Source organism: Taudactylus pleione, unplaced genomic scaffold (genome assembly GCF_031769625.1).
Source record: "Taudactylus pleione unplaced genomic scaffold, aTauple2 ptg000122l, whole genome shotgun sequence".
Taxonomy (NCBI): Eukaryota; Metazoa; Chordata; class Amphibia; order Anura; family Myobatrachidae; genus Taudactylus; species Taudactylus pleione.
The window spans coordinates 4,223,388-4,238,039 of NW_028284524.1; the positions used below are offsets into that span (position 1 = coordinate 4,223,388).

The 14,652-nt window shown below is 44.6% G+C and overlaps 1 protein-coding gene across 1 annotated transcript in view; it reads right to left on the minus strand.

The window, feature by feature from the left end:
• MGAT5 (alpha-1,6-mannosylglycoprotein 6-beta-N-acetylglucosaminyltransferase) overlaps positions 1-14,652 on the minus strand; it is a 129,669-nt gene that overhangs the window by 48,461 nt on the left and 66,556 nt on the right. Inside the window, exons 6-8 of the mRNA XM_088472276.1 lie at positions 11,704-11,775; positions 10,055-10,216; positions 1,548-1,717 (exon numbers count right to left, since the gene is read on the minus strand). Coding sequence (XP_088328402.1) covers positions 1,548-1,717; positions 10,055-10,216; positions 11,704-11,775 — 404 coding nt within the window. The remainder of the gene's footprint in view (positions 1-1,547; positions 1,718-10,054; positions 10,217-11,703; positions 11,776-14,652) is intronic.

Consider the following 14,652-nt stretch of genomic DNA (forward strand, 5'->3'; position numbering starts at 1 on the left):
TTCTTAGCTTCACGCTGTGTGAAGGCTTGCTGGGGCGGATAAGGAGCTGTCAGGAGCTTTTGAAATAAGCCCTGCGCACCCCTTCCTGATTAATTATCAGGGCGCCTAATACCCGGACCCCACCTTTGATATAGGTGGCGAATGGTTCTTGAGTGTAAAAGATGTAATAAAATAAATAAATAAATGTACTGCTGGATCACAGCATAATGTGACCAGCTCCTAGAGGCACAGAAGCTTCACACTTCTAAATTATTAACGTGCCAGCTCCAGATATTCACGCCTCTATACCCCAGCGTAAGCACCTCCAGTGTCCCCTAGTGGATGAAAGAGAAAATCAAGTACAGCCATTATTTGACATTTATATTAAAAGCGGTGTATAAATGGGATAAATAATATACATGGAACGGGTTGGGTATGGGATCCCGATGGTCAGGATGCTATTGACCAGAATACTGCAGCGGCATCTCGACAGTCAGAATCCCGACACAAGTAGGTAAGTGCCCTCATCCTAACCCACCTGTCCCGTAGCCTAACCCTAATTCTCCCAGCCCACTGCAGTCTAACCCAACCCTCCCCCTAGTGCCTAATCTAACCCTTCCCCTAACGCTTACCGCCGGGATGTCAGCGGTTGAGATTCCGGTACCAGTATTCTGACCGCCGGCATCCCAACCGCCGTGATGCATACTGCATCCTCATGGGACAAATGGAATGTTCATACATAACTAAATGCTTTTTCTTTTCTGCATCAAAGGTCCTTGTTAGGAGATAGAAGTTATAGGATTGACCAAGCACAGTGAGTGACCACTTGACAGACGATCTGTTAATATTGTGTGTGGATTATTTAGGTCACATAAATCGCAAATATTTAGACATTCAAAAACATAGAATGAGCCCCACCGTGAACCAAAACGCCTACATTTGGATGAAACCTTGCACCATTTGAGGTAAGCAAATTGGGACAGTTGGGACGTACCATATTGTACCACAAAGCCCCGAAGTGGAAGCTGGAGATTTAAATTTAAAAACCTGCAGTTCTATAAGTAAAATATAATAAAGTAGAAGTCAGAAATATGAAATTGAACTTATTAGTAAAAGGGTGCTGGCACATGCCGCCCACCTCAGCCTGCCCCTGACTCCGCCCCACTTCTGCTCTGCCCCCTGCTTGCAAAGTGCTATTGGCTATAACAAAGACTTCTGACAGGAAATGAAAAAGCTGCTGGGAGCCACAGCTGGAGGCACAGAGGGCCACATGCAGCCCTGCAGCTGCTGGTTGCCATGACTGCTCAATATACTGGTTCCATAACCACTAAGAAAACCGTGATACAACATCAGTTGAAATGAAACGTCTTTAGAACACTACTGAAGGGAAAGCGTGTAATGTTTTACAATAATGGAAATATAGAATAAAATAAATCTAATCTACTTATAAGCAATTGCGCCCTGGAATGCCTGGCTTCCTTCTCTCTCACAAATAACACATACGAAGAAACGTCTACAATCTGTGTGTGCTGAAGTCGGTTTTTTAGTACTGAAAGTAATCTTCTTACTCTTTCAGCTCAGCTATTGAAGCTGAAATCCTGACATCATGGCCCAGTAAGTAAAGAGATGTAATTATGTCACTCCACTGGACTAATTCGCCGAGCGGGCCTCCGCTAAACGCATTTTCAGCTATCTTGAATCCGGATTCTTTTGTCAGAAGCCCAAGATGAACGAGGATCTGAAAAAGAAAGGTCATGTAATGTGAGTTTCCCACTATCAAAAGCAGCAAAAGCTCCACAAAAATTCCCTCTCTTTAAATCAACCAAATGCTGGCAAACACCCGAGGGGGCCCAAGAAATGAAATTCTGTTCCCACGCACTTCGTAACTAGAGAAATGTTTGCACAACATCGCGATCATAATATATGCAAATACATGGATACTAGATACAGAAATAGCATTCAAAATGAGGAAGACAAAACCTGTATACAATATGTGGTATTTAAAGAACGTTTTAAATATTCAGTTGTCGAACTACAAGCTTCAGCATGTTCTATTAGCAGTACAGAGGTAAGCTGTCTGTAATTCCAAACAGCTGGAAAGCCAAGTGTGACAGGTTGCCTACCGCTGTTCCCATATAGTACAGAAATACCAGCAGTTTATTTTTTTCTGTTTTTTGCTGTTAAAAAGTTCTCTAAATCTAGTTCACAGGGGCCTAAGCTGTACTAAAATGTCACATGTTCTAGTGACAAAACATCAAGAGCAGCAGAGAACATTTCCTTTAGTGTGGAGGTAGCGTGGGGTCATTCTGTTTATGCAGATAAGAACCCAAAGCATTAGCATGTACTTCACCGCCCGAGATCCTCATTTGATAAATGTGGTAATTATGCATCATCGGTACAGACCAAATTAAAACTACAGGTGTTCACAATGAATTTGGACTGGGAAGTGGAGTAATTTCACAGTCCAGGGATCAGAGAATCACAACAAATAACTAAAGCTTATCTCACATGAAAGAATGATTTATGAAACAAAGAATGTTCTTGCTTTTTTCAAAAGAATAATTACATAAGGGAGCAGTGAGCTGTCACGAGAAAAGATGGTTTTTGAAATTATAACATACCCCATTTATTATGGCCATTTCAGGGCATGGGGGGAACGCCATTTAGCAAGGCCGTCTAAGCCAAAAACACGATAACGTCATATCTTTGCTATTAAATAATAAGAGATATGGTAAGAACTTACCCTTGTTATCTCTATTTCTACGAAGTCCATAGGGTTCCACACGATACCTTGGGGTATAGGTGATGCGGCAGCAGCATCGGGCACCACACAGTTAAAACTTTAGCCTCCCAGGATGCACTGGGGTCCCTCCTCTATACCCCGCCCCCCAGCCAAGGCCATCAGTTTTGTAACAAGCCATAGGCCGGAGGAGAAGAGCAAAGAGAGAGAGAGAAGAAAGTCTGGAACACAGTGAGAAAGTGATTCTTCTAATAGGAGACGGAAAAACCGGTGACCAGATTAAAGCCCATCTGCAGTACAGGTGCGACAGGGCGGGAGTCCTGTGGAACCCTATGAACTTCGTAGAAATAGAGATAACAAGGGTAAGTTCTTACCATATCTCTTATTTTCTACTGCAGGGTCCATAGGGTATCCACAGGATACCTTGGGGATGTCCCAAAGCAGTATCCTTTTAAGGGAGGGGACGCTCCTGTGCTGGAAGGAGAATCTGCCGCCTGAAGGAAGCATCCTGAGAGGCGAAGGCATGAAATGCATAATACCTGACTAAGGTATGGACAGAAGACCATGTGGCTGCCTTGCAAAGCTGAACAGCTGAGGCACCACAGCGAACTGCCCACAAAGGACCCACAGACCGAGTAGAGTGAGGATTAAGAGAGGTTGAATCAATCCTGCCAAAAGTTTAGTGGCAGGTCAACCTTTCTTATGGAAACTATAGTGGACAAAAAAAGGGAGTCAGATTTCCTAAAGGAACTCGTACGATCAACATAAATCCTTAGAGCACGTACCACATTCAAAGAGGCCTCACCAGCAGAGAGGACTGGGGAATTAAAGGCCGGTACTAGGATTTCCTAATTAAATGTGGACACTAGATACCAACTTAGGTAGAAAACCAGGGCGAGTGCGAAGCCCCGCCCTGTCTTCATTAAAAATCAGAAAAGGAGGACTTGAAAGAACCCCCAAATCTGACACCCTTCTGGCCGAAGTAATGGACAGAAGAAACACAGTCTTAGCTGTAAGCCATTTGAAAGCCACTGAGCCCAGAGGTTTCAATGGCGGTCCTTGGAGACCCCTCAGGACCACAGCCAAATCCCAAGGAACCACTGGCGGGACGAAGGGAGGCTGAATACGAAGTACATCCTGCATAAAGGTGTGGACATTAGGAAGTGTAGCGATCCTACGCTGAAAACTAGACTGACAAGGATCAGAACCTCTAGGACGACACCATTCAACGAAAGTATGCCTCACCCGGTGGTAAATCCCTGCAGAAAAAGGTTTCCGAGCTATGAGCATGATGTTAACAGAGCTGGAAAAACCCCTGGACCTTAAGAGGGCTGACTTAACAGACATGTGGTCAAGGCCAGACGACCTAGGTCCGGGTGCTGGAAAGGACCCTGAGACAACAGGTCCGGATGCAGAGGCAACAATATCGGGGTGTTGACCGAGAGACCCTGAAGATCTGAGAACCAGTGCCGCCTGGCCCACGCTGGAGATATGAGCAGAAGCGTGTCGCCTTCTTGCTTGAATTTACAAATAATTCGAGGAAGAAGGGAAAAACGGAGGGAACAGATACGCAAACCTGAAGGTCCACCTGACCAACAGATCGTCCACCAGAAGAGCCCCTCCGTCTTTTGTGATTGAACCGTACACAGGCAGCTTGTTGTTGTGTCGGGAGGACATGAGGTCTATTTCTGAAAAAGCCCCATTAGTTCACCAGTTGGTGAAATACTTCCCGGAGAAGAGACCATTCCCCTGGATGCATTCTTGACGGCTGAGAAAGTCTGCATCCCAGTTGAGGCCTCCTGGCATGAACATTGCCGAATTATGGCAGGGAGGTTGGCCTCTGCCCAGCTAGAATGCGGGACACTTCTGTCAGAACTGCCCGACTTAGGTTTCCCCCTGGGCGGTCTATGTAAGTCACCGTGATGGCGTTTGTCTGACTGTACCTGCACGGACCGTCTGTGGAGGACATGTGTTACCTGTTTGAGAATTTTGAATACTGACCGAAGTTCCAAGAGATTTATTGGAAATGCAGATTCAGTTGGCGTCCACCGTTGGCGTCCACCGTCCCTGAACGAAGTGTGGACCCGTCACTGCTTCCCAGCCCTGGAGACTGGCGCCCGTCATTAGAAGGACCCAGTCCGCAATTGACAAGGGGAGCACCCTGTTTTGGTGAGCAGTTAGTAGCCACCAGGCTAGAGACAGACGGACCTCTGGGGAAAGCACAATTGTCTGTGTTTTTAACAGATTGGTCAACCCATTCTATCTGTTGAGGATTAGCTGCTGCAGAGGTCTGGAGTGGAACTAGGCACATTCCACCATGTCGAACATCGACACCATGGAGCCCAGTAACCGCATTGCTGAGTGCACAGACACTTGTCGGCTGCGAAGGCAACTTCTGTAATGCAGAGATATTGTCCTTAGTCTTTCAACACCAGGGGATCTTTGTGACAAACAGGGCTCCGAAATGGAGCATCCTCAGTGAGGGACCCAGGGAGGACTTCTCTCAGTTTATCAGCTAGCCATAATTGTGCAGCACAGATATTGGTAGGTGCAGATGGCGCTGAAGGATTTCTGAAGACCCTGCTAACAACAGGAGGTAGTCCAGATAGGACAACAGGCGGACCTCCTGCATTTGAAGGTGGGCTGCCATAACAGCCATGAGCTTGGTAAATACTCGAGGCGCAGTGGCCAGAGTAAAGGGCAGTGCCTGAAACAGGAAATGGCGGCTTAGCATCGCAAACCTGAGGAATTGCTGTTGCGCCAAGATAATAGGTATATGAAGGTAGGCTTCATAATTGTCCAGAGACACCATGAAATCCCTAGGTCCCATTGCCAATATGATGGAACGGAGAGTCTGTATCCTGAACCGAAGAACCTCAAAGACTTGTTTAGGCATCTGAGGTTTTGGCCGGTAAAACCCATGGGGTTTGTGTACCAGAAAGAGAATCGAGTAATATCCCATTCCCTGGTGGGATAACGGAACAGGCACTAACTCCAGCCCGGAGCATAGAGTGCAGCTTTTCTGGAGTTCCATGGCCTTGACGGATGGAAGACCTGTAGTGAAAAACCGTATAACTTCCGGTCTGAAAAGTCAAAAAAATTTCACAGTCATCAAATGTCATGACATCATCATCATGCAGAACATTCTGAGACACTACAGACCGCTTATCAGAACAATACTGCGCTATGCACTGATGTATAGAATGGTATTGTTCATATGTCTATAATAGGTTTGCTGTTTGTTAATAAACAGGAGGCCTTATGAATAAGATAAATGTTTTTAATCAACACAATGTAGTTCACATATATATCAAAGTTACAATCATGTGCACATGAAAAATAGATCTTACATAAAAACAAATAAATGAATCAATAATGGGCTGGAATAAATTACTAAATGCAAAAAAATAATATCATTGAACTGGGGTATCACAGCATATAGAAGCCACTGTCGTAACAATGTGGCTAGAAAGTAGCAAGTGTATCTTGATAGAAATTGTCAGAACAGCTTAGATTCGCTACTGTGTAGCAATCACTACTGGCGTCCCAGAGTGAAATGCAGTGGAATGGTAAAAATAAACAGTGAAAAGGTGGAGAAGGTATTACCTCTACCTCTAGGTAGCCGTGTTCACACTGATGGTTATCCCGGCTTAACTCTTTGGTGTAAGGCCGCGGGTGAGTATTAGCAGCTGAAGTCTTGAAAAAGTTCAGTTTTTTTGCGGGACGAAACGCGTTGACGTCATCACCCAGGCATCCGAGGTTTGCTCACAGCATCACTACCACTTACCGTCTGTTACTTTGGATGATATACACGGAACCATCCATTCATTCCGGGAGCGCTGCTAGCCGCACGCGGCACTCACTCTACAGATCCATTCCATCTCCCGCTGCATGGCAAGTTGGTCTCATTCGGCCGCGACTCCACAGTGAAGCGAACTAGTCAGGGCGGAGGACAGTGTGGATCCAGTCACCTCCGGTACATTACCTGCTCCTGGTCACTGTTCGCTAGATCACGCTCACCGCTTCACAGAGATTTTGTCTCCCATTGCATGGCAGCTGCTAATACTCACCCGCGGCCTTACACCAAAGAGTTAAGCCGGGATAACCATCAGTGTGAACACGGCTACCTAGAGGTAGAGGTAATACCTTCTCCACCTTTTCACTGTTTATTTTTACCATTCCACTGCATTTCACTCTGGGACGCCAGTAGTGATTGCTACACAGTAGCGAATCTAAGCTGTTCTGACAATTTCTATCAAGATACACTTGCTACTTTCTAGCCACATTGTTACGACAGTGGCTTCTCTATGCTGTGATACCCCAGTTCAATGATATTATTTTTTTGCATTTAGTAATTTATTCCAGCCCATTATTGATTCATTTATTTGTTTTTATGTAAGATCTATTTTTCATGTGCACATGATTGTAACTTTGATATATATGTGAACTACATTGTGTTGATTAAAAACATTTATCTTATTCATAAGGCCTCCTGTTTATTAACAAACAGCAAACCTATTATAGACATATGAACAATACCATTCTATACATCAGTGCATAGCGCAGTATTGTTCCGTTTTTCTCTGCATATTGCCATAGAGACTATTGTCTCTGGGTTACTGACCATAACCTTAATACTTGCAGCTGGCACTGATTGTTATATCCTCTCTCAATCAGCGCCGGGATTTTTGCAGTTTTTTACTGCTAAACAGTTTTTTTCTCTCAGACCGCTTATCAGACTGCAAAGATGATTCCCCCTGTAACACGACCGATAGGTGTTGTACCGAAATGGCCGTGAACCCACACACGCAGGCTCATGCGAGACCTAGGTGGGCGAGAGCAGGAGACACTGGGGGCCACTCAGCTTCCTGGGAAACCCCTATATGGGTGAGGACCCAACAGACTGCCGTGATAACCCCTATGGGGCAATGCAGGGGGAGTGGCCAGCCGACCCAAGCCCAACAAGGCCAGGGTGTTCCTGTAAAGGAGCAGACACAGTAACTGGGCGTGATATTAGAAAACACGCCTACATAAACTTCCAGTGTTACATTACCCTCCGCTATTAGTACATTACAAGTGGTACACTTTAGCAGTAGGGGAAAATCACGTTCACTCTCAGACATGATGAGTGTAACGGAGTGTATGTGACTTTCCTCACAAATAAATACATTTATAGTGAGGCAATGACGACCCTGCAGCACCACACCAGAAGGGCTTTAGCAGAGGGAAAACAGGGATAGAAAATATGGCTGAAGTGAAAGTACAGGCAGACAGCGCTAGCATTAAGTCACATACAATGCAGAAATAACTTCCTGCACTACCAGCGCTGAAATCAACTACACAGACACAGAGCCTGGTAGGAAACAGCGCAGCATACACTGACCTTAACGTTGCTTGAAGGAGAGGTATGCAGGGGGACCTGGACCACACAGCCACCAGCAGCAGCGTCCAGCAGTGCTTGCACATTATTCATAAAATGGCCGCCGAGGAGCAGAGAGGAGGTGGGCACCGGGGGAGGAACGCTGAATACAGCCCGCCAGACCGCTGTGGAGAGGCACTGTGCAGCGGGGGAGGGGCCGGCTGTAAACAGGGAAGGCGCGCTCCCCTGGCATGCATTTGTGTTTTCCGCTCAGTCGCGGCCCGCTGTCCCAGGGGCTTGTGGAAGCGCAGATTAATACCTGGCTCCACTCGCAAGCCAGTCCCCAGGGAGCCCCCTGCCTGGGGACTGAGGACTGTGTCTTCCGGCTGGTTCCCTCCGCGGGACCCGCCGCTTACCTGGTCCCCTTGGGTCACCGCGAGCCGTGACCCCAGACCCCCACCAGCATCCCCGGATCGGTACCGGTGTTCTGGTACCGGCGGGGTGAATGAGCGACAGCATGGACGTCTGTACAGACTGTCCATGCTGTACTGCTCTAGATGTGCAGCCACAGCTGCTTTTAGAAGTCTTCAGGGGCTGAACAGCCCCACTCTGCTACATGTGCTCCGACTCCTGGCCGGGCACCGAAAAAACTGATGGCCTTGGCTGGGGGGCGGGGTATAGAGGAGGGACCCCAGTGCATCCTGGGAGGCTAAAGTTTTATCTCTGTGGTGCCGATGCTGCTGCCGCATCGCCTATACCCCAAGGTATCCTGTGGATACCCTATGGACCCTGCAGTAGAAATATACACACCCTACAAAAAGGCTGTCTACTATATATCAGACAAAGAGAAAAAAAAAACTTCTGTACCAGTGTTCAGCACATATAGTTATCTTATTCATTATGGAGTAAAAAAATAGATATATCACTTTCACATGGTGGGAGCAGCCATTTTGTAAACTGATCCAATATTTAGTTCATAAGGAACCAGTGACATCACTGAGGCATCAAACACAGTTATCCCAAGCAATTTGATAGGCTGCATTCTCATGTATTCTCCTGTGAGTAGGTCTCAAGTTCACATTTATTGGAGATTTACTTAATTACTAATTTTAATGAAAACAATAAAACCCATGTCTACGTTAACAATGAAAAAGTAAAGCCCATATTGTACAATCATATATAATGGAATCAGTATGATATACCAGGGACAGGATGCCGGCGTCAGAAGACCGACAGCTGGCTTCCCAATGGTGAAGTTCCCGACAAGGGCAGGTAAGTAACCTAACCCTCGCTCACTCACTCTCCCCCCCGTGGTGCCTAACCCTAACCTCTCCCCGGTGGTGCCTAACCCCCTCTTCTCGCACCCTATCCCCCCCGGGAGGTCCCTAAACTTAACCTGCATACTTACCTTCGGGATACCAGCAATCGGGATTCAGACATCGGTATCTTGATCCCTTCGAGTTGCCGGCGTCTGTATTCTGACGTCCAGCATCCCATCCGCAGGCGTTTTGACCGGATCCCTATATGACAATTTGTCTAGGGTGGTGGATGTAACTATTACTGGCCAGCTGGCTACACTGTCCATTATTATTGCTAGCAGCAGAATTTTTGCATTTAGTGGCTAACAGCAGAATATATGTTCTGTATTTAGTACAACTGGAGAATAAATGGAGAGTACAATGGAAACAGATGTACACACCAGATATCTGCCATAACAGGTTTTGAAAATAACGGAATATATTTGTAACATTACAGCAAAGTGACCTACAATATTCAACCTTAAGCTCATGACATAACTAATAATGGGCAAATACCAATACTGAAGGACTGTTACACTTCATAACACGTCATTCTAGAGATCCTGTCCACAATAAATAGACTGACTATACAGAGCTACAAAACTTCAGAGGATCTCCAGCAGTGATGGGTGTTTACATCCTTTTTGTAGACTTGGCAAATACTAATCTCCCAGCTACCTTTTTCCTCTTGCGTTTCTCAAGATTCTGCTTCTCTGCCAGAGACTTGATGGCTTCGATCCACGTATCATCCATCCGCTTTATTCTCAGTGTCATCCAGCGAAACTCCTCGTGTTTTAACATTACTTTGTAGAGGTGCTCAAAGTCTGTGCGGATTTCAGCCTGGAAGAAATTTGAGAACATGACAAGCGGATGGAGAATTTCAAATCTAGATCTTTTCCATACTAAACATCTAATTGGTGCAATAATAGTCACTTATTTATAGGAGTGATCTCAACGGTCTGTGAAAGAGCAACGCACTCTGGCATACGTCTGAATGAGGCACAAACATCCTGAAATAGGTGTCAGTGATCAGTAGAGTGCTGTCCATGTACACAGAAAGCAGCATTATAGCAAGACTGCCCCCTGCACTTTTCTCCCATCCATGCTCCATTCAGCACTTTATTGTGTTGGCAGTTGTGGGCTACATTTTACAGCTCTTCCAGCAGAAGTGGCTGAGGGTCTGATTCAGCAAGGATCGCTATTGCGATTGCAAAGATATGCCAATGAGTGCAATCGTAATGCCATACACAGCCTAACATAAGGACGCCCATTTTACCTTACACACATCCGTAATACTTAGCAAGACTGCGAAACCTTCGGTAATATAGAGTACAATCGCAGACCTTACTCAGGAATTGCTAACCTCACCGCACACAGTGAAAGGCCAAACTAGCTGCGTATGGCATCAAATGGCTAATTTAAGTAAGCCCCCGTTCAAAAGCACTGGCACACCCCCCCCCCAAACTTCCTGACACTCAGCGATGGGTCTGCATGGTCACTGCAGTGGAGTGTTTGTGCACTGCAATCAGTATGCAACAATCAGTCGATTGCGTGCGTAATCGCAAAGAGCGATCCTTGCTGAATCAGGCCCTCAGTTACTAATGATCTACTGATTAACAAGCGGATACGTAGTAATAAATATAAAGCCTGACATGTGCATCCGAGAACTGCTAACTTTAATAAAGCAGATAGAGGAACACAGTTAGATTTATTTATAAAATAAAATGCTACTCAAAGGGCTTGTCCACTCTTTAGATAACCCTTTATCTCTCAAATCTATCTTCAATTGTTACCTCAAGCAGGGATGGTACAATTTTGGACCATGTCTGATGGCAGAGAGGCAGTTAAAGGATGCCTTCTAGCTGTTCTAAATACTCAGTGGTCACAAGAATGCTCTGAGCATTATGCAGAAATCACTAGAAAGGGGGTTCATCTGGAGAAGGGCTATTATCTATGCGGGGGTGGGGGAGTTTGTGGTGTTCAGGAGGGTTTCTCCAAAAGTGAATAAATGCCTTAACACTAAAAAAAAGGGCCAGACTCATCAATATTTAAAGAAGAAGAAGATATTCTGTAGTGCTGTACAAAGAGAGCCCTTCATCTAGGCTCATGTCCCTGCCTCAACAGTGCTCCTTAATGTAGGAAGTGGAATTTATGGTACAGTATATGACATCGTATTCGCTTTGTGGAGACATTTACTCTGCTTAAAAGATCACACAGCCAATTTCCAAAGTGTTTTTTACTTTCAAAGTTACTTTAATAAATTCATTTATAAAGCTCTTGACAAATATTATTATGGTACTACTAAATAAATGGTAAAAGAGGTTTACCAATGTACGTTTATCAGCTTCCTCCTTGTGGTTTACAGCTCTCCAAGGCAGTCGAGGACACCAGTTTTCAACCTGAAACAAATAAAACCAGAGATTACTTATGCTGGGCATACACTGTGCACTTTCTGTCAGATATCTATCCAATTTGGCTGGTTGGAATGAAAATCTGGTAATATATAGGAGCAAATTTCAATGGAAATTTGCTCCCAAACACTAGAAAACGGACCAGATTTTCTTTCCCACCAGACAGATTTGACAGATATCTGACAGATAATTGTAAAGTGTATACCCAGCATAACTAGAAAATCCAAAACTTGACAATGTTACCACCAGGAGAGAGAGTGGCAGGCACCAACTTCAGCACCTGTTTGACAAAGCAGAAATTAACTTTGAATATATCTATAAATAAAATAAAGTTTTAAATAGACTAAATTAATATTTTAATTTGATATCTATGTTTAAGAGTGCCCCCCTCAAAAAAAATAAAATAAAAAAAAGTCTTGTTTCATTACCCTGTATATAAGTTGTAGACCACAGACTGGGTGCACCACCAACCAAGTGCACATTTTTCAAGATATTCACGACTATGTATGTTGGTATAGTTTAGATTTATACACTGTGTGTGTGTGTATATATATATATATATATATATATATATATATATATATATATATATAGAGAGAGAGAGAGAGAGAGAGAGAGAGAGAGAGAGAGAGAGAGAGAGAGAGAGAGAGAGAGAGAGAGAGAGAGAGAGAGAGAGAGAGAGAGAGAGAGAGAGAGAGAGAGAGAGAGAGAGAGAGAGAGAGAGAGAGAGAGAGAGAGAGAGAGAGAGAGAGATATATATATATATATATATATATATATATATATATACTGTTTCTATCTTAAGGTCCAGTGCCCTCCCTTGTTTGAATGCAAAGTAGACATTAATACAGGCCTCATTGAACAAGTTTGGCATTAACAAATATTTGCATTTAAAGTTGAACTTTGGTTCCTTGCTATCCAAGTAGGAAAAGCAGTGTGGCATGCAGTGGAGCATCAGATTAGTGGTGGGTTTATAATGGTATTGTAAATTGCTGTAGACTAGATGGAGGATATGATGACATGGGGGACATTATTTAAGGCAGGGGTGGGGAACCTTTTTTTCTGCCGAGGGCCATTCAGATATATATAACATTCGCGGGCACGATGCAGGCCACGCCCCCTTCGCATAACATCACATGGGGGCAAGGCAACAATTGCCAGTGATTACAGCAATGCCCAGAGCATCCTGAGGATGCTCGGGGGGGGCTGTAAGGGCAGCTGTGTGACCGTCTGAAGCGTCCTAAGGACACTCCAGACGGCACTACTGCATAGATTCTGGCAGATGAAGATAGCAGAAAAAAGCTCAGAGGGCCAGACTAAATGATTCCGAGGGCCTTATACGGCCCCCCGGGCAGGAGGTTCCCCATCCCTGATCTAAGGGATTGATAGAGGAATTGTTGTAATCATTCATGAAAGTGGAAGGAGTGTGAGGACACGAAGATGAAGACTGCGAACTACGTATGTCCCGAGCCTGACCTGCACCCTCTGTCTGGTGTCCCTTTCTAGAAACTTTAAGTGACCCCTTCCAAATTTTGCTATGGCCCTCACAAATTCCCAGTTACACGCTTGCCCAATGATGTAGCTCTTGTCCTGGCACTAACACACTGAGTATCATTAAAGCATCCACTAAGGAAAGGAACTATGGGAATACAAGTTAAAAAGAAAAACTTCTCATCTAGGGCAGTGATGCTGAACATGTTTCTTAGCCAGAACCGCCGCTGCCAATGTGCTGTTGTTTTGGGATATTCGGCATATTGTATTCAAGTCCTTAAAGCTGTAACCAAATAAACTCAGTTTAGTTGAATTAACTTGCTCTGTAAAGGGGATGAGCAACCTTAATGGGTGGTGTGTATTGCATTTACTTGGTCAATTTTTGGTTCTGCTTATGAACACAACCAAATAACAACAGTCCTTCCAACAGTGTAAGAACCCACCCCCTGTGCCAGATCATAAGCTGCTGTAATGTAGACTTGTTAGACACAATCTATATGGACAGGAAGGATATGGGAGCAGACGATGACAAAGTGACAGACTAAAACAGTTCAGCAAGAGGATTTCACAAGACTTCTATATAGAACCCTGAAACAAATATATTACTATACATCTATTTTCTCCACCAGCTGTAATGGTAAATGGTAGAATTAAAGGGATACGATTTTAGGGCTAACTGAGTGTATTTTAGTTTCAAGCTTTTGAGGCTACAGGAGTCTCAGATAACAACGCTGACGGAGAGCCAAGTCTTCAAAGCTTTCAAATAAAACCTATTCAGCTAGTCTATAAAGGGCATAAGCTTGATTCAACTTTTTTAAGCATTATCAATGGCTAACACAATATAATGTTACAGTGCTCACCCTTTATTCCACCGCCTTTAATAACGTCACCCTCATTCGTTACCACGTGTATTCTCCACACAGAAATGCATTAACATGTATTAGTTTCATTGTGTAGCATTATTTCTATTTGCGCTTGCTATAACAGTTCTGGAAAGTGTTTTAAGCTTTTATATTTACGAATACAAAAGGCAAAAACTGCTGCACTCCAACGTTTATATATAAGGAAATTGAACACGTTTAAAGCTGCAGTGACAAGTGAGAGACTGCCCCTTCCCCATTCCTCTTACAGCTCCGGCCAATAACCACAGACTGCCCCCTCCCATATTCATCTTACAGCTCCGGCCAAAAACCACAGACTGCCCCTTCCCCATTCCTCTTACAGCTCCGGCCAATAACCACAGACTGCCCCTTCCCCATTCCTCTTACAGCTCCGGCCAATAACCACAGACTGCCCCCTCCCATATTCACCTTACAGCTCCGGCCAATAACCACAGACTGCCCCTTCCCCATTCTCCTTATTGGTTTAAAAGTA